This window comes from Pleurodeles waltl, chromosome 3_1 (genome assembly GCF_031143425.1).
Source record: "Pleurodeles waltl isolate 20211129_DDA chromosome 3_1, aPleWal1.hap1.20221129, whole genome shotgun sequence".
Classification (NCBI taxonomy): domain Eukaryota; kingdom Metazoa; phylum Chordata; class Amphibia; order Caudata; family Salamandridae; genus Pleurodeles; species Pleurodeles waltl.
The window spans coordinates 1,966,714,062-1,966,733,053 of NC_090440.1; the positions used below are offsets into that span (position 1 = coordinate 1,966,714,062).

Consider the following 18,992-nt stretch of genomic DNA (forward strand, 5'->3'; position numbering starts at 1 on the left):
CCCAGCATGGTTTGTACTAGTAACATATAGTATAGGTGGATGGAGGTGTGCATCTGAAGTCTGCCTGGGACAAAATATTCTGAGGGATGAGTGAAGGTCTAGACTTGAGTGCATGCTTTTAGAATGCTTACAAGGTGCATCCCTTGAGAGGGCACAGTCTTGGAGGGGCCCAAAATTGTTGAAGCAGGACCTGAGGTGGATCCCAAGAGTAGAGCATGGAGACGCTGTCCAATCTTGAAATGCCGTTAGGGTATTCCTCGTCATTCCACGTGCAGCAAAGCGTGAGATGTAATAAATGAAGGCTTGTGTTATCTAGCTCCAACTATCCTGTAGCATTTGTACGTCTGAGAGGTGACAAGATCTAGCTTTATAGGGTATGAGAGTGACTATTGTATGAATATTCTTTTTGATTTGTAACACTCTGGATGGTGTGAATGGGTACATTAATTAACAGCGTGCCAGTGATGAACGTAATAAATTAATAAAAATAAATAAACAATATTGCTTAGCTTATATTATGGTGCTGCCACGCAGGAGACCTACGTTTTAATTTTCAGCCAAGTTTGGCTCATTGGTGTGGGTTGCTTGAGTCTTACTGGGTACACGAGTGACTGCAGAATGTTTGAAGGTACACTTGCAGATAGAAACAGCATCAAAAAAGATTCTTCAAGAACATTTAGGAGGATCATGTTCAAAGAGGATCATAAGCTTGAGAGTACTTCTTAATTTGTGGTCATTGTGAAAACTGAGAATTTCTTAAGCCGAGGACTAGAACCACCAAAAACAATTGCTGTACAGTCTGCATTAATGGGGGAAGCAGCCTTTATCACAAAGGCTAGCAAGAAGCCTTTACAACAAAAGGCTTTTAGAGCAAAACTCGTCAGAAATGTAAGTATATTGCAGTGTGTGTATATATATATACATATATATATATATATGTGTGTGTATATATATATATATATAATAAAACATACTCTTCCAGTGTGAAGAGAAACAGGACACCTCCGTAAAATGGAAAATCCAATTTAATTAAGCAAACACAAACTCCAATTTAATTAAGCAAACACAAACTCCAACGCGTTTCGGCTAAAAGCCTTTGTCATGGATTATATATGTATGTATATATATGTGCATATATATATATATATATATATATATATATATATATATATATATAAAATGTATAGGTTGGGTAGGTGTGTTTTGGGTGGGAAGGGAAGTTTTAGGGTTTAGGGTGGGTATAGGTTTTTAGGTGGCGAGGCAGTTTTTAGGATTTAGGGTGAGTATAGGTTTTTGAGCGGCATGGGAAAGTTTCGGATTTAGGGTGGATATGGGTTTTTGGGTGATAAGGAAATACAGGTGTTTGGGTGGTAAGGTATTTTTCGGGTTTAGAGTGGGTATGGGTTTTTGGGAGGTAAGGGAATGTTTAGGGTTTAGGGTGGGTATATGTTTTTGGATGGATAGGGAATTTTTAGGGTTTAAGGTGGGTATAGGTTTTCAGTTGGCAAAGGACATTTGAGGTTTTAGGATGGTTATGGGTTTTTGGGGGTAAGGGGACATTTAGGTTTCAGGGTGGTTATGGGTTTTTGATTGGTAAGGGTACTTTTATGTTATGGATTTTTGGTGGTATAGGAGCTTTTAGGGTGTTTATGGATTTTTGGGTGCTAAGGGAATTTTTAGGGTTTAGGGTGGTTATAGGTTTTTTGGTGGTAAGGGAGTTTTGGGGTGGAAAAGGATTTTTTAGGGTTCAGAGATTATTGGTTAAAAGGTGTGTGTGTGTGTATGTGTGTGTGTATATTTATATATATATTTACTTAAAAAAACAAAGGTTACAGGGATGTTAAAGTTAGGCTCTCATTTTAAATGAACCAAGCCATAGAAATTCACCTGTTACAGTTAGAATTATCTCAAGTAATTATAACTTGTGTCCTAACATAACTATAACTTGCACACTCGCCACAAAGATGGAAGGTCAATAGGCTAATGGACATGGAACTGTGAAACTACCCTTTTGTAAAAAAAAAATAAGAAAAAAAAAAGTGAAGATTTGTGCATAGCAGTACTTATTCTTATGAATCTGCATGAACTGCTCTTCCCAGGGATGTCGAGGGGCCAGTTGGCCCCCCTGAATTTAATAATATCTTTGGCTTTGGGGAGGTGCAGTTTCTCGGGCTGCGGGAGGGGGAAAGGCACTCCTTGCATTTAATACTATCTTTGGCCCTGGGACGGTGGCAGTTCCCGGGGCTACTTGGGTAGCGGTGGCTCCCCCAAATTTCTTTGCATGTTTGCCCCAGGGAGGTGGCGGTCCCTGGGACTTCAGAAAGCCCAGGAAGGGGGGGGCTTCATTCACACCCCTCCTTATTTTTAACATGCCCCAAGGACCTGGCCCACCCAGGGAACTACATTTTTCACCAGATCCGCCTCAAATCACGTCACTTTTTTTTTTTTTTTTAATGCTTTTTTGCTCTGGGGAGAGCACCAGAGTCAAGGGGAAAGAGAGTCCCTACCCTGGCACCTTTTTTTTTTTTGTAACCATTTTTTCTGGGACTTGGTTGAATCCCAAGATGGCTGCCAACACTTCCTTGTTGGGGAAAAACATACAAAACTATAGAAATTCATCTGTTATAGTTCATTATCTCAAGTAACTATAACTCATGCCCTAAGGTAACTATAACTCGTGCCCTCGCTACGCACTGCTAATTACCCCACAATTTATGCCACTCATGACATCTTTGATAATATCAATGTCATATTTGCAGTAACATTTTTGACTGAAAAAATTTGCATAGCGGGGGCGCGAGTTCTAGTTACCTTAGGGCACGAGTTATAGTTACTTGAGATAACTCTAATAGGTGAATTTCTATGGTTTTGTAAGTTTAAAATGTAATCCTAACCATAACGTCCCTGTAACCTTTATTTTTTTCAGTGAATATTATCATGCTTACATTTTGTGGTAAAGGCTTTCATTATAAAGGCATATTCATTGTAATGAATCTAGTTGTGAAAGCCTTTAGTTGTAAAGGCATTTTCATTAAAACGCTTGCGATATAAAGCCATTCGTTATAATCGTGTTATTTATTTCGCCGTACATCCCATTAATGGATCTAAAGAAGTATCTTAGGGTCTGTACTGTTGGGGCCTGTTTTGCTTTCACTAATGACCGAGCTGACAAAAATCTCTGTAATGCACTTCTCAGTTCAAAGAAGACATTTATTATTATTTCACCACGAGGTACCTAAAAAAGGAGATTAGTAGGTTGAAAGCACACGTTTAAAAATAGTCACAGCAATGAAAGGAAAATATATCAAAATGATTCTCAACTGCAATGTACACAGCAAATATATGTAGTTATGATTATGCAAAGCAAAGAATAAAGTAAAAATTCATCACTGTAGGGCCTGACAGATGCTTCATTTTTCTCATGCCAGCAAGAAGATGACCCTGTTCAACTGCGAGTAAGAGATCTCCACCCTCACGGGTCAGATGTTAGTCATTTGAGGTCAAATCCTGACTGAGGTCTCGGAATTCCACCGCTACTGAGCAGGGCCACCTTTTTATATCTTAAAGAACCAAAAGGGCTTTCTGGAGAAAACCCCTCCCATGAAAGAGAAATATTCAAACATGCTGGCTACTGTAGGTCAGAGTTGAAAGGAACGCGTTGAGAACTGGCCAACATCCCAAGGCATTTCTCCCAAGGCCAAACCGTTCCCCGCACTGAAAAAACATAAGTCTGGTACATTCTTATCATGCTGACTGACTAACTGTTCGGTGATAATATGTCCTAGCTCTTTGGTGATTAAAAAATACGAAAACAAGCACAGTTTACAGTATGGAATATTCCCAGCACATTTAACATGGCAGTGTCTGACGCTATGATAAAGTCAATAGGCAGCTAAACTGAATACAAAATGTAATCTGCAATCGGTGAACACTGAACAACTAATCCAGATGCAAAGTGAACCAACTTTTTGTCAGTGGTCAAAAATACATATTTTACCGCAGGTCCGAAAGCAGAATGTTCTACTGTTGTTTACATGCTTGTGTGAGGCACAGGACAATGCAATTCTCACGGAGGAGCTAGAGGTGTGAGTTCAGGATGGGACAATGTAATTCATTTGTTTATTGTCTATACTGTTGCAACTATTATAGGCAAAAGTTATGTTTTAGTTTCAGATGAGACAACGTTGCCCTTTACCTTAGCGGGGAACAACATCTTTCAGTGAAGGATAGAGTGTTGGGTGGGCATGCCACCTATTTTTCAGCAGGTATATATTTGAACAAAAGACAGTATAGAAAAATTTATATAAGAATATCAAATAAAGGATGAACAGTAGGAAAATATGTGATTACTTTTCTTTTCAGGAGTTACTGCTACTTCTGCTCATTTTCTTATATGCTTGTTCAGTTATTGTGCTGTATGAAATTCCTGAATACCAAATTGCCAGGTGGAAATTACAATGTTCAATCCAGGCATTGAGAATGGCTGTAATTAAATAAAAAGCATACTTCTACCTGAACTATTGCTGACTTTCCATGCAGGTTTGGTTTGCCTGATTTTGCCAACAAAAACATCATGTCATCGCTACATGTAGTAAAGTGGTATTCACAAAGTATGTGTTCTTTTTATCTGAACAGGCCCAATTTCCTGAAGCAGTATAACGCCGCTAGTACCATCCAAGACTTTGTGGTTGCCATGCTTTGTGGCCTCCAAACTCCCCTGATGTCTGTCCAGAATGCTGCCAGTTGGGGATATTTTAACACAGTGACAAAAAGCTGGAATCACGATATGTAAGTTAAAATGCCTGCACTAACATTTTTCAAGATGGGCGCAAGCGCTTCCGAAATGTAATGGAAAGTCCATTGAATTCCATTGTTTTTACCTACATTACAGTTTTTGAACATATGTTCATTGCTTTTGAAACTCCTTATATTGCAAAGATGTGTCCTAGAGTAAGTGGATTTCTATGTTGGATCTTTTTTTTGTTTATTCATTTGATGGATCATACTGAAGATCTAGTTTCAACATTACATGTTCACTATGTTGTTATAGCTCTAGCTTTTAGATATATCTTACTAAAAGTACCAAGAGTGATAATAGCATTTTAGTTTGAAATCTCTACATACTGGATATGGTTGGTGTCATTAGACCCAAGAGTTTGTTGATGCAGCTGTATAGGATTAGCCTTTGGACGGAATTAACTAGAAATCCTCCTGCACCTCTAAGCATCTTTCCAAATTCCAAAAACAAAGTTAATACTTGGTCCTATGATCAGATGTGAATTTTATATTGTCATGATATAGTTCGCTTACATCCCAGCTTTCTGCAGTACAGTGGCTATGTGGGAGCACCCACATCAGCCCTAACCCTTTGGGCACTCCCAGGGAAAGTAGGGGACAGAAACCACTATGCCATAGCATATAAAGAGAAACATGTGGAACTTGGTTTGGCATCTCTGTAGGTACACCTACCTGCTTGCTATATCCAAAGTAGCTTTTGTTAGATTTTTGTGCATGTAAGTTGTATCCCCGTTGCACAGAACTTTTTTGACAACAGTAGTTGTACCTGTTTGCTACATTTATGCTTCTGGCACAAATTACCTACTTGCATAATGTGCTGATCTCAATCCATTGAGACTGCTATACACAATGTATTCTTTGAGTTCATAGGGCGTTATACCCTATGTATTTATTTTATAAGCTGATATGTAGACACAACTCTTAAAAGAGCAATAGATCATAGCTTAATAAAGGCTCTCTTTTGTTCTTTAATACTAATTCAGTCATTCCTTAATGCTGGGGTTGCCTTTGATACTGCATTACGACTCGGGCAGCACTATACAAATACCTAGGGTGTCCAGTGCTCACATAAAACCAATTATAACTGATAAAACCCCCACAGTAGAAACTAAAAAACACAGATTTTGCTTCCCTTTAGCTGCTTTTGTTCCTGTTACCTAAATGTATAAGATCAACCTCTAATTCAAAGCACTTGTCTGTGATGGATGCTCCCACTATGACCCATTCAGGCCATGATAAGCCTCTACAAAGTCCATGGGCCCCCTGTATTATTAGACTTACTTTCTACCATTATGGAAGCATGGCGCATCTCATATGTATTCTGCTCACTCATCAGTATACATTACTGCATGCTGACTTTCAGGTTTGTAGCTGAACTATGAGCAGGGTCTCAGTTCAGGGCAAGAAGCACCACTTTGATGTCATCCTCCTTCACTGAGAATGGAATGGAGTTTTGCTTTCTTAAAGTTTAGATATCAAGATTGTGGCAACAAAGATCACTAGGGCCTATGGACGCCTCTAAAATCAATGTTCTCAAGTTTAGTCCTCTTGTTAGTTTTATCAGTGTAGTGGTCTGAAAAGCATGCATATTAAACTTTCATTCCTTCATATAGGAGACAAGGACCACATTGTGTGTATCATTGACCTCTTCAGCAATCATTCTCAGCCCCAGAAGGGTGCATGCGTGAAATTGTCTGTAATTCTGCTGCCTACAATGCACACATTAACTCAGAAAATCTGTGAGATAGTATGTGAGCTGCATTCATATTGTGAGCTGCACAGGCAACTGGCAGGAGGCATCCTGCAAGTGAAGTTTCTTTACTGTCTCATCTACTTCTTTACACAGCAGCAGAGTTTGCTGTCCCCAAAAGGCATATAGCTAAAAGTATGCTTGTTAATTCCTTAGCAAACCTCTACCCTGTTACCAGGTAGATCAGCAATAAGCCCTGAATAGATACTAATACCACATTTATTAGCTCAGCTGTTTGTCTGTCTCTTGAGACAAAGAATGTAATACACATGCCTCGAATGACAGAGCACCAAGCATTCATGGCCTAGGTAGGAAATCTTTATGCAGTCAATCTTTGTCATTAGTCTGAAGAACAGAACAGCAGGAAGGTGTTCTAGATGTTCCCATTAACCCTTTATGTGCTGCAATCAAATCTGAATGAGGAGCAAACACATACTTGATCACATATTTGTTACCCTCAATTTATTGGCATACTGATCAAAGCATCACATTAAAAACATCTCAGTATAAAAATAAACTCAATTTCTTTCATGAAGATTCCCGCTTTAATCCTCAAGAATTAACTGCAGCAATTTCAATTCTAACCGCCCATTTTAAATAACAGTCCTTACAGTCCACTTTGTTTATTTATTTCAAATATCAATTGTTTGTTGTTCTCAGTCAGTTTATTAGAAGCAAGATTATCATTCCCATCTTAACTTCAAAGCTTGTATGTGGACTTGAACAAATCCAAGTTGGAAATCCAGTCCTAAAGCCATGGTTATTGTAGTAATACAGAAGTCAGTGAAAGGGCTGAAGTAATTGAAAAAAGAGCCACTGTAACTGGAAAGGAGCTGAAGTAATTGGAGAAGGAGCAACGTGTGTGTCACTCCATGCTTCCGCTTCGTCAGGGCTCTCAAACCATATCAAAAGCCACTTCTAATCATCTCATACATGCTATCTTTTTGACATTCCACAGGCTCATCTCTAGTGCAAAATCCATGTCACCACTTAATATCTAACGAGCATCTATAAATAGTCCATGTTCCCACTGTCAAGCAAACAAACTTGTGGACATTTTCTCTGGATCATAATATTTGTAGTCCAAACTATCAAGGGCTATTTGGTAAAAAAATATATACGTAATGTTATGTAGTAATAATGTGTTTCATGTGTGGTATGCTACTCTTGAGTAGTATTTTGGTTAATGTAAGACAAACAGATTACTTCGCTTAGGGGGTTGAAAAAGTGCAGGGCCACAGGACCAGAGTAACCAAATTTTTGTGATATATATCCGTTCATGCATACTTTAGATACAGGGTGAAACTGGACTGTGGGGAATAGGAGCTTGAGTGCTGGGAAATGAGACGGGCATGGAGGCAAGGTCAATAATGAAGAGTTACTTGTAAGAGCAAATTCAGTGACAAGATACAGAGAGGGTAATTAGGAGCAGGAAATAAAGAAGGAAGGACAGCAGGAATAAACAAGGTAAGGAAGGAAATAAGAGCCAAATTGTTTATAAGCACAAAGGAAAAACATCTCCATGATTTGAACCGAAGAAGGTTAAACACTGATAATCACAGATTTTGAATTTTTTTTAACATTTTGTAAAACTGAAAAATACACCACTGGAATTCGCAACAAATAGAAAATAAAAACAGGAAAGCACACAGTGCCACATGACTACATAGGTGAATATAATAAATATATTATAATTCCTATTTCAGACAGGACTGTGTGCTGGTGGATGAAATCTTTGTAATCAATGCTCACTAACTGCTGTGGGACTTTATTATTGGACATACAACGTGATTAAACCTCTCTTTGCACAAGCTAACACAGGAGATGGCTCCTAGCTACCTTTACCTAACCTTGGCTCCATCCTGGGGTGCTCTTGCAAGCTTTTACTAACCAATCCAAAACATCTGCAGTTACTCAATGGTGTCCCAGAAGCTAAGAGCAAGGATTTTTTTTAACTTCCTCTGTCACCTTTCACCAGTGCATGCTCTGAAATGCTGGTGTAAACAAAAATCTGTCAACCTTGTGGTCTATCCTCTTAAGTCCCCTTGTGATACAACACTTGTACATTTATTGTTTTTTATTTATTTGCACTTTTATCTATGCAAACCTGACCTAAAAAGTTAAATGCCCGCCTTACATGCAATTAGGCTGCATAACACAATGCATATATTGTATGTACAAAAAACAAGCATTAGAAGACATTGTACAGAAATATAATTAATATATGCCATGAGAAATGACCCAAGAGGAAATAAAGAACTAGTGACTTGCAACAGTTTAAAACATGGTTAGTCGCAACACTGATACTATCAGGCTTTGATCACCTATCCCTATCCTCTCTCTTTCCTTCTCTCTCATTCTGCTCCTTGTCATCTCTCGATTTCCTCCTTAACTGTTTCTTATGCTGCCACTTTTATTACTCCCAAAAATTGACACACAGACTTTTTTCGTTCCTCATTCTTTCCTACACCTCCAGACCCATGATGCTGTTTCTTTTCCTCGCTCCCTTTCCATTCCACCAGCCCTTCCCGCTTTTGTGGGCATCTCAGAAAACAAACTAGCCCAGAGTTATTGTTGACCAGAAAAGGGGTCCTTTCTTAATAAAGGACAGGCGTTCTGTATTTACATCAGTCTTTGTTGTTGAATACTTAGAAATGGTACATTGTATTTACATTATAAAGTATAACAAAAGATGACCAAAAGTTCAAAGATAATTAGAACATTGGAATGTTGAGAACTCCATTGAAGACAATGGAGCAGCAGTGACCTTATGAACTGGTATAGGCCCACTGCTCTCAACATTATAATTTTCTAATACTCAGTCTCTCTCACTATATTTCCCCTGCCTCCCCAAAATATATGGATCTGGCAGGTGAAAGCACAAGGCAGAGTCTGTGCAGCAGGTCACACAGCAAGCCATCCTACCATCCTTCTCCAGTACCTCAGAAGGAGTGAGAAGGGAATCCTGCTCAGCTTCTGGGTCTCCTTGGCTCAGCTGAAAGAGGAAAAACAGTTTAGCTGAGCCCAGGGAGAACCAGGGGCTGCCTTAAGCCTCCTTTCACAGCTGTTACTGTGTATGTTCAACAGCTAACAGCCATGGCCCTGCGTGCAGCTATCTGTTGAACAATTACTGCAGCAGCTATAAAACAAAGGTTTCCGAGCCGCAGGGTGTTTCAACCCCCAAGATGTCTTTGTGTTTTTTTTAATAGGATTTTCTGCGCTCATATGGTGGAATGTTCTTATAGCCTTATACCTCGCCATAGTGGGCTGTACTGACCATTAAAGGCCTGCTCCCTTGTTAAAGGCCCTTACCTTCAGCTTGAGCGTTAAATGGCTAGTATAGCCCACTACAGCAGGTTATAACTCTATATGAAGGGCCTCTGAGTAGATAAAGAATTCTTTATCCAGAGGTTGCAGGTGCCATCAGCCAGGATTATTGCAGCATCCTGCTCAGCTTCTTATGGCAACAGTATTAACTTAAGAGTGCAGTTTAGACGCAATGCACTCACCTCCACTTTCCAAGGTAGTATTTGAATACAGCACAAAGGATTTCATATGATGCTACAAAAAGTAACATAAATTGGGACACTAGACCATCGTTGTGCCTCCTAAGAATCAACCTAAATGTAATGTGCTACACTCCCATTGATGGTGCTGTGATGCCAGTGGGATTCCGACAAGTAGAACCTTTTGTCAACATAGGAAGAAATGTAACCTACTGTAATACTGGATTACTGGAGAGGTCCAGTCATTGTTCCACTAAACACATCCATTGAATATAATCCATAATATTTCTAACATGTGGCAAAAACTAATTAATTCATAAAGTGGCAAAACATGCAGTGTACATTTAGGGCAGCAGTAAATGGGAATGCATTTTGTTCTGCTGCTACTTCAGCCATAGAGGCATTATTCTTATCGTGGCTCCTCAGGAATTCATGAGCAAATGTGTCTAGCAGGCTGTCACCTTGTCTTGATGAGTAGCAACTGCATAGGTGTATTGGGCTGTGAACATTCTGTCATACAGAAAAAATAACCCAGGAGGTTGAGAGATAGAAGACGGACTGCACTGCACCTGCATTGCTTGACTCGTAGCTCTGTAGAAAGTGCACCTGCTGGGATGACCTTAAAGGTTTTATTTGACAGGCTAGAATACATATGCTCTACTTCATTAACCTAAGAGTCTCAGGAAAAGCAAATGATCACTATTCATCCATTCCATTAGTAAAAGCTGCACAAGAAGTGAGCTGCTCTTCTATTACATAGATCTTTGCCTCCAGGAAAATTTTCATACGTAACCACACACAAGTTTGTGTGAGGGCTGCATTCATGGAACACTATTGTAGCTCTTTTCTTATGTGTTCTCTGAGGTCCCCTTGACATGTTTGATGATTTAGGTTCAGTCACTTAGGGCCTGATTATGTGTTTGGCGGTCCGAAACCCGACCATTAGACCTGTGGTTAGGAGACCGCTGCGGAGCTGGCAGTCTCTCCACCAGCCTCATTACGAGTTTTCCACTGGGCTGACCGGTGGAAACCAAGGCACAGCAGACAGTGCACATTCCGACAATGCTGGGGAGGGGGGCCCCTGCACTGTCCATGACAATGTTGTGGGCAGTACAGGGGCACCTTTGTGCCGCCCTGCATTTTTTCTCCACCAGCCTTTTCATGGCAGCTTAACTGCTGTGAAAAAGCTGGCAGAGAACATGGTTGTAATTAGCATGGCAGCGCTGGCTTCAGTGCCACCACGGCTAATGACAACCACGAGTGCTGTCATCCGGTCGGGATCAGAGATCCTGGCTAAGAGAGCAGTCTTTTGGCGGCACCGACTGCCAGTCTTATAATGTGGCGGTCGAACCGCCACAGCCGCGTTGGTCCGACCTCCACCATGAGTCTGGCGGTCCTCGGACCGCCAGAATCATAATTGGGCCAAAACTATTTGGTGGGAAATTGCGCCAGGCCTCTCTTTTTCACACAATGCAACTGTTGCCCTTGCCTGACTCCCAATACACAGATGTGCACACATCAAACTCTTCACTCACAGAGCGCTCCACAACATTGGCCTTGCCTACCTGAACATCTGTATTCACTTCCACCAACCTTCCAGACAACCCTGCTCTGGCGGTCTCTCGCTGGCCACACACCACATGTGTACACAAAAGCAGAGCAGGGGGTGTGCCTGCTAGCTGGACCCTAAAGCTTGGAACCGCATCCTACAGCACATCGATTGGTCCTCCTCTCTTCTTGATTTTTCAAAGAAGATGAGCAGCTAGCTTTTTGAGTAAGCCCTCAGGGCTGGCCTCACACCTTCCACAGAGCACCTGCATACCCTCACAGGTGATTAACATGCTATAAAAATACTGATAACATAACATTCCTCATGCAGGCACCATCTACCCCTTTTAGTTGGTACACCTCTATCTGTTGATCAGTTTGATACTAAACTGGAGAGAAGCAGGCTCACTTTCAAGTCTGGTGGGTCCTGGATCTGTAGGGACATATAGCCCCTCATTACGAGTCTGGCGGTCACTATACCGCCAGACTTGCTGATGGAGGTTGCATATTTCAACCATGGCGGTTGGGATCCTGGCGGTCTGGCGGTAGGCGGCGGTCCTAATCGGCAAGGGCAGCACCTCCCTGGGGTAGCACTGCCATGAAAATGTTGTCGGAGAAAGGGTGCAGGGGGCCCCTGGGGGACCCCTGTGCTGATAATGCACTTGGCATGGGCTCTCCTGGCCAGCACCCTTGCAGTGTTCACTGTCTGCTCTGCAGACAGTGAACACTGCAAGGGTGCTGGTGCACCCTGCATCCTACAGCATTGCCCCTGGCTCGATTAAGAGACAGAGGCAATGCTGAGGGCTGTTTCCCGCTAGGCCAGCGGGCAGAAACTCAGATTTCCACCCGCTGACCTAGTGGGAAATTCTTAAATGGCCCGGCGGGGAGGTAGCCAGTATAGCGGCAACCTCCCCATTTGAAGTTCGAAAGAGGGTGTAAGCCCTCCGCCGAACTCATAATCAGGCCCATAGTATGTTTCACATAATAGTGCCTTAATTCTGGTATGGGGTTCAGGAAACCTACTGTGTGTCTCTTTCAATAATAAAATCACACATACACAGCTAGTTGGTTGCCATTCTCTTAAAAGCAAGTTAGTAGCAGCATAAACTGTTCTCTCTGGAAAACGTACACATCCACTTACTCAAGGAAAATATATACTCATTCATGCCGCATCTCACTTGTACAAACCCATGCCATGAGGTTACCGTCCTTATCACCTACACCACAGGAAGGGGCACTTTTTTCTCTCTGGCAGTGTACACTCTGAGGTACCTCACATTTAATCTGGAATGACAACACAGTAAATGGTGAGGTGGCAGGTGTGAGTGAGGTCAGTTCAGCCTAAGTCCCTCTCAAGCCTACCTAAGTGGTAGACAATGCCTGAAATTCTTGATGGAAACGTGTGAGCTACTGTAAACGTTTAAGTGATTGTCCTTTTTCCTTCCTTCACTATAGTGAGCTAAAATCCCACAAGATGCCTTAACTCTCCCACATGGTTGGTAGCCCTTAGCAGTCACTTACTGTGTGTTTTTATTTACTGTCTACTCTAAGGAGACAGTGGATACTGGTTTGTTTGCTTCCTGTGTGCAAATTCTGGCTCACAAAATGGGTCTGTCAGCGGGGAGAGCCGCTGGAATCTGTGCACCAGTGGCCCGAATAGGCATAGTGCCTGGCCATTGGGTCCTAATCTCTCCTACTAATGCCTGGCCATTTCATTCTTGGGTCCCCTCATGAGTCTGGGTCTTCTTACAGATTGGTAAAGAAGATTTGCTCACAAGCTCAAATGCATGGGCTGCCCGAAGGTGTACTTTCATTCAGTGAATAGTTAAAGTTTTCTATGCAGCTAGGATGCACACACAAGGGAGCCCTACCAGTTCAACTTTCAATAACTGCTTGTATGGTTGCGAACAGTATAACGATTTCTGAGACATAAGCCATCAACCAAATATACAAGATTGCAATTTGGTAACAGTCAGTGAGGTCAGTAAAAGATTTGGTCTTTGGTCCATTTCATTGTTCGTTGGAAAATGAGAAGTATAGTTCAAGACAGGATATCTAGGCTGACCTGTGTTCCTGTTGGTGGAGTTCAGTGGTGTTTTTTCTCAGTGTTTTCCAAACCAAAAGCAATGCTTATCAGTGTTTATTCAGAACACCAAAATGGACAACATGTTGTTTTAACAGTGATTGTTCAATAGCACATCTTTAATTTATTTGGCAGAAGTAATGCAGGGTATGCAGTGAGCTCCATTAGACTAAGGTTCACTGTTTTAAGAATAGAAAGTCTGTGAATTGCACTCTAACTCTCACTTGCATCATTACCACTCTATCAAGACTCTGTCTGGTTTACAGGATTTCTAATGGTTTAAAAAAATAAGAGTGCATAGTGTTTTAATAAAAACATTCATGGACACAGTTTAGGATCAATCATACACCTACTTCTTACTGTATATTATGACATTGTAGAGCTGCTATCAACATACTACCTTGTGAAACCTTTAACATTTCGAAGTACACCAGATTAATTTGTAGCCCTCCATTTTAAGGCACCTGAAACTTGATATTTTAAGCACACTCACTGCTGCTCTTCTTCATTCTTTGCCTGACTACTACGGTGGCCCTGCTGTTGTGTAGGCATTCAAATCTGCTGAGTGTTCCCATGGCAAATGTTTAACTTTTATGGCTAATTACAAGTATGGCGGCCACAAGACCGCCAGACTCATAGTGGCGGTCGGACCGCTCTGGCTGTGGCAGTCCGACTGCCACATTACGATATTTGGGGGCAAATCTGCCAACCTACCGCCCTCCCCGACAGGATCCAAGATCCCGACGGGCTGACAGCAGTCCTGGTTATAATCAGCCTGGGTGGCGCTGAACTCAGTTCCTTCCGGCTGATTACAACCTTGTTCTACGCCAGCCTTTTCATGGTGGTTTGCTGTACAGACAGTGCACATAGCAAGGGTGCTGGTGCACCCTGCATGCGGCAGAATTGCCACGAGCTGTACCTTTCCCACTGGGCTGACCTCATATACTTTTTGAGTGGTAGATTCTGATCTGAAAGGGGTAACCAGGTCATATTTAGTATGGCCAGAATGGTAATAAAAAAATCCTGCTTGTTGCTGAGATTGGATTTTATATTACTATTTTAGAAATGCCACTTTTAGAAAGTGAGCAGTTCTCTGCACTTAAAAACCATCTGTGCCTCACAGCCTGTCTCCAATCAACGTCTGGGCTGGGTTGACAGCTCCCTTGTGCATTTTGCCCAGACTACCACAAACACAGGACACTCAGTCACACCTGCACTCATCTGCATATGGAATGGGTCCTGGGCTGGAAGGGGGGAGGGCCTGACACTTACATTTCAAAGACTAGTGGTCTGCCCTCACACAATGGACTGCCAAACCCACTACTGGGACCCTGGCACACAGGACTATACTGAAAGGGGAACCTGTACACTCCAAAACCACTCTTAGAAGTCTCCCCCACTTCAAAGGCATTTTTTGGTATATAAACTGGGGCTCTGACCCCGCTAACTCAGACACTTCTCGACCTGCACATGAACTCTGTCAGAAGACCCGCCTGGCTGTCCAAAGGACTCTCTGGACTGCTTTGCTGAGAAGGACTGCTGCCCTGCTGGCTTCTGACTGTGCTGGAAGGACTCTGCCTTCCACTGCTAGCTTTTTGCTAGTACACCGACTTCAGTGACTTCGGAACGACTTCAGCTATGTTAGAGACACTACAGCCTGCTCCCGCTCGGTGGACCTCACTGCACGCAATGACAGCAGCCTGCAACGCAAGTCTAGCATTGCCACGACTCCATTGACGTCACTCAGGGTCCTCCCGACACTGCGAAGTCGACATATCACATCCTGATGGACTGGAACCAGCGACCCCGCCAGGTCACAAGGAATTGAGGCATCTCAGGCACTGCCACATCATCTCCCCCTGCATCCGGACTGAGCCGACGCCTCACCTCCACTTACTTCGCAGCGCAGAACCGACACTTCTCTCTTCGGACGCCATGAGGGACTGATGCCGCACCAACTCCGTGCAATATCCTTGTTTCTCGTTTTCAAAAGGTACTTTACCGGGGGGTCTCCCATTGACTCCGTGACCGGCACGGGTGGTGTCGGATTATTGGGAACGATTCCGGCAACGACGCCATTATAGCCCCCCGTTGGAGCTATTGTGTTTTCTAGACACTTTAGTTTAATTTAACCTTTAAAAATTCATACTTTTGCTTGTGTACATTAGATTTTCATTGTTTCAACAGTATTTTATTCAGATAAATATTATCTATTTTTCTAAACCTGTGTGGTGTATTTTTGCGGTGTTTTCACTGTGTTACTGTATGATTTATTGCACAGATACTCTACACATTGCCTTTTAAGTTAAGCCTGACTGCTCATTGCCTTGCTACCAGAGCGTGGGCACACGATCATTTGGATTGTGTGTGACTTACCCTGACTAGGAGTGGGGGCCCCTTTTGGACTAGGGTATATACCTCTGCCAACTAGGTTCAAAGCATGGCTTAAATTCATGCTATATGTCCTCTCTGGTGCAGTATAAGGTTATCAGGGATTAAGAAATAAAGCTGAACATCGTCAAACACAAGAAGAGAGGTACTCATGCTAAAAGTCCTGGACTGATTCTGATCCAAGTGTTGGTCTTGGTTCAGGACGCCTTTCTCTGGAAAGTCAAAGATGAAGTCAAAGGCCAAGTCTTATTGCAAGCACAAAAAATCCAAGTGGGAGTTCACTCCTTCCTAATGCTGCAGTGAGAGATCATGCAGTCACTATTCTAAGGATACAATTCTGCCACTATCTTCTGACTCCGATCTCATTCCACAGTTAGAGCAGACATGCTCCAAATTTCCCTGGCAATCATCGATTCCACAGCAGATGGAGGCTTTCAAGATGGTGATGATGCAACTTTTTTAGATAATTGGGGGCACACTTGGAAAACCTTCAGGCCCCATAGATCCAACAGGGTCCTTAGTTGGCCATCAGGCCTTTCCCCATCCCAACTGATCCATCTAGGTCCTTGGTTGGCCCCATGCTGGCTGATTTCTGGAGGCTATATTTGGATCTTTTTATGATGCTGTAGAGGTCATTCAGCATGTTCCTCATGATGCTGAAAATGACGAGGAGGCAGACAACTTCCTCCCCACTTACTACATTTATGCTGCCTATACTTTAAAATTAGAAAATGCTAGTGGCCTTGACGCCCTTCCTGAGAAAGAGTTGGACACGCCATTTGGTCCCCCTCCTGAAGAGATCATATTTTTCGCTGGGGTAGTTAATAGAAGTGCTTGAGATGTAATCGCCCACTGTGCCAACTAAGGCGCATTAGCTCACAGAAGTTTTGTAACCAGGTCCAAGTCCTTGCTGCCTCTCAGTGATGGCTTGACAGGGACCATGATGGTGGCCTGATCAGTGCCCAAGAGAGCTGACCTGTTGCTAGGCACCTTAGGCCTGTCCCCAGAGTACTTAGCCTTCCCAGCACAGCATCTGATACCAGAAAGCCTAGATGCTCAGGTGTCTGGCAGTAAAGTAAATCCTAATGCTTTGCCCACTGCTCCTCTAGATAGGGAATCAAAGTGCTTTGACACACTGGTAAAGAGGCTATTGCCCTCTGCTAGTTTGTGTCTAAGGTCCTTCATGCCTTTTGGGCAACAGACTAAGGCACTGTGGGATATGGCGAGCAAGATCTTGTTCCCTTTGCCACAGGAATTCAGAGGTTTGTTAACTCGGAGAGTCTGCGATGAAAAGTATTCAGGCAAGTGCATTTTGGGGGCTACTTTGGATGCAACGGACTGAAATGGCTATGCGATGGGCACCATATTGGTTGTCTGGAGCCCTGCTTGCATGTGTGCCATAGGTTTTTCTGGTGACATACATGCGTCCCTGATGGATATGCTTTTTGATGATTCCAGGCATTTCGGAGAAAAGGCACACTTGACCTTGGTGCATTTCAGGGATAGCCAAACTGTGGCTTGCTCCTTGGTTCCTTGGGAATTGACAATCTCCAGTTTGCCAATTTCACCAGCAGTACCACAATTTCTGGGGCAACTTGGAGTGGCAGCACTCACAGCACATCCAACAATCCATTCATTCCTTTTTGTGTGTCTAGGGCACGAGCTACTGGTAGAGGCCCTGGTCATCAGTCCTCCTCCTCCTCCATACCTGCTGCGACCACCACCACCATCTACACCTCCTTCTATTCCTTCTACATTTTCTCAGGTTTCACTGGATTGTTTAGATTCAGTGGCTTCTTTCTTTCAATCTTTCAGAGCAACGGTTCTATGAACCAATATCGAAAACACAAATATCGTGATACGGAAATATTGATCACACAAATATTGGTTTCCTATACATATAATGGTAAGTACAAAAATATCAAACAAAAACAATCGTTTAACACTAATATCGAAAAAATATATTGGTTTTAAAATATATGTAGTTAAAAACAGTAAAACTTAAATAATTTAACATATAACATTAATATAATGTAAATTAAATATACTTAAGTAATATTTAAAAATTTATAAATATATACATATTTAAACAAAAACACACATATTTATAAGTTAATGTTTATATACAACATATATCATGTAAAACTATTATAAGGAATAATTTTTATTTAAATTATAGTTTTCTATTTTTTTATTTATTAATATAACAAATATATATATTTACATAAACATAATAAATATAACAAATAAACTGCAAATACATTTAAAATGTTTCCAATGTAATTATACATATAAAACAAACAGTAGATAAAAATACATCTAACTAAAATTTTTTTAAACTGCATACATTTATACATATAAATAATATAAAATTAAACACACAAGCACATAAAAGTAATATATATATTGAAACAATATTAACAACATTTTGTTAACTATAACAATAATAGATATACTACCCCCCATTCCAATCTATACAACAGTTGGGAAAGCATTGGACTCAGGAGAGATACAATTTACCATTTCCATTCCAATCTGTGCAGCAGTAGAGAAATCGTTGGACACTGGAAATGTACAATTTACTATTCCCACTCCAGTGTATGAAACAGTAGGGAAAGTGATGTACTCAGAAGAAGTAAAATGTACTGTTCCCATTTCAATCGGTGAAACAGTAGGATAAGCGTTGGGCACCAGAGGGTAAAATGTACTATTCCCACTCCAGTTTGTGTAACAGCAGAGAAAGTGTTGAACTCAAGAGGGGTAACATTAACTATTCCTACTCCATTCTGTGCGAAAGTAGGAAAAACTTTGCACTCAGGAGGAGTAAAATATACTATTCCACTCCAGTGGGTGCAAACGTAGGGAAAATGTTGGGCTCAGGAAAGGTAAAATTTACTATTCTCACTCCAGTAAGTGC

The 18,992-nt window shown here is 41.7% G+C and overlaps 1 protein-coding gene across 3 annotated transcripts in view; it reads left to right on the forward strand.

Moving 5' to 3' along the window:
* The window catches only part of SHPK (sedoheptulokinase), a 130,635-nt gene that overhangs the window by 74,038 nt on the left and 37,605 nt on the right, over positions 1-18,992 (forward strand). For all 3 annotated transcript variants that reach the window (XM_069226344.1, XM_069226345.1, XM_069226346.1), the window contains one exon: positions 4,636-4,788. In XM_069226344.1, coding sequence (XP_069082445.1) covers positions 4,636-4,788 — 153 coding nt within the window. The remainder of the gene's footprint in view (positions 1-4,635; positions 4,789-18,992) is intronic.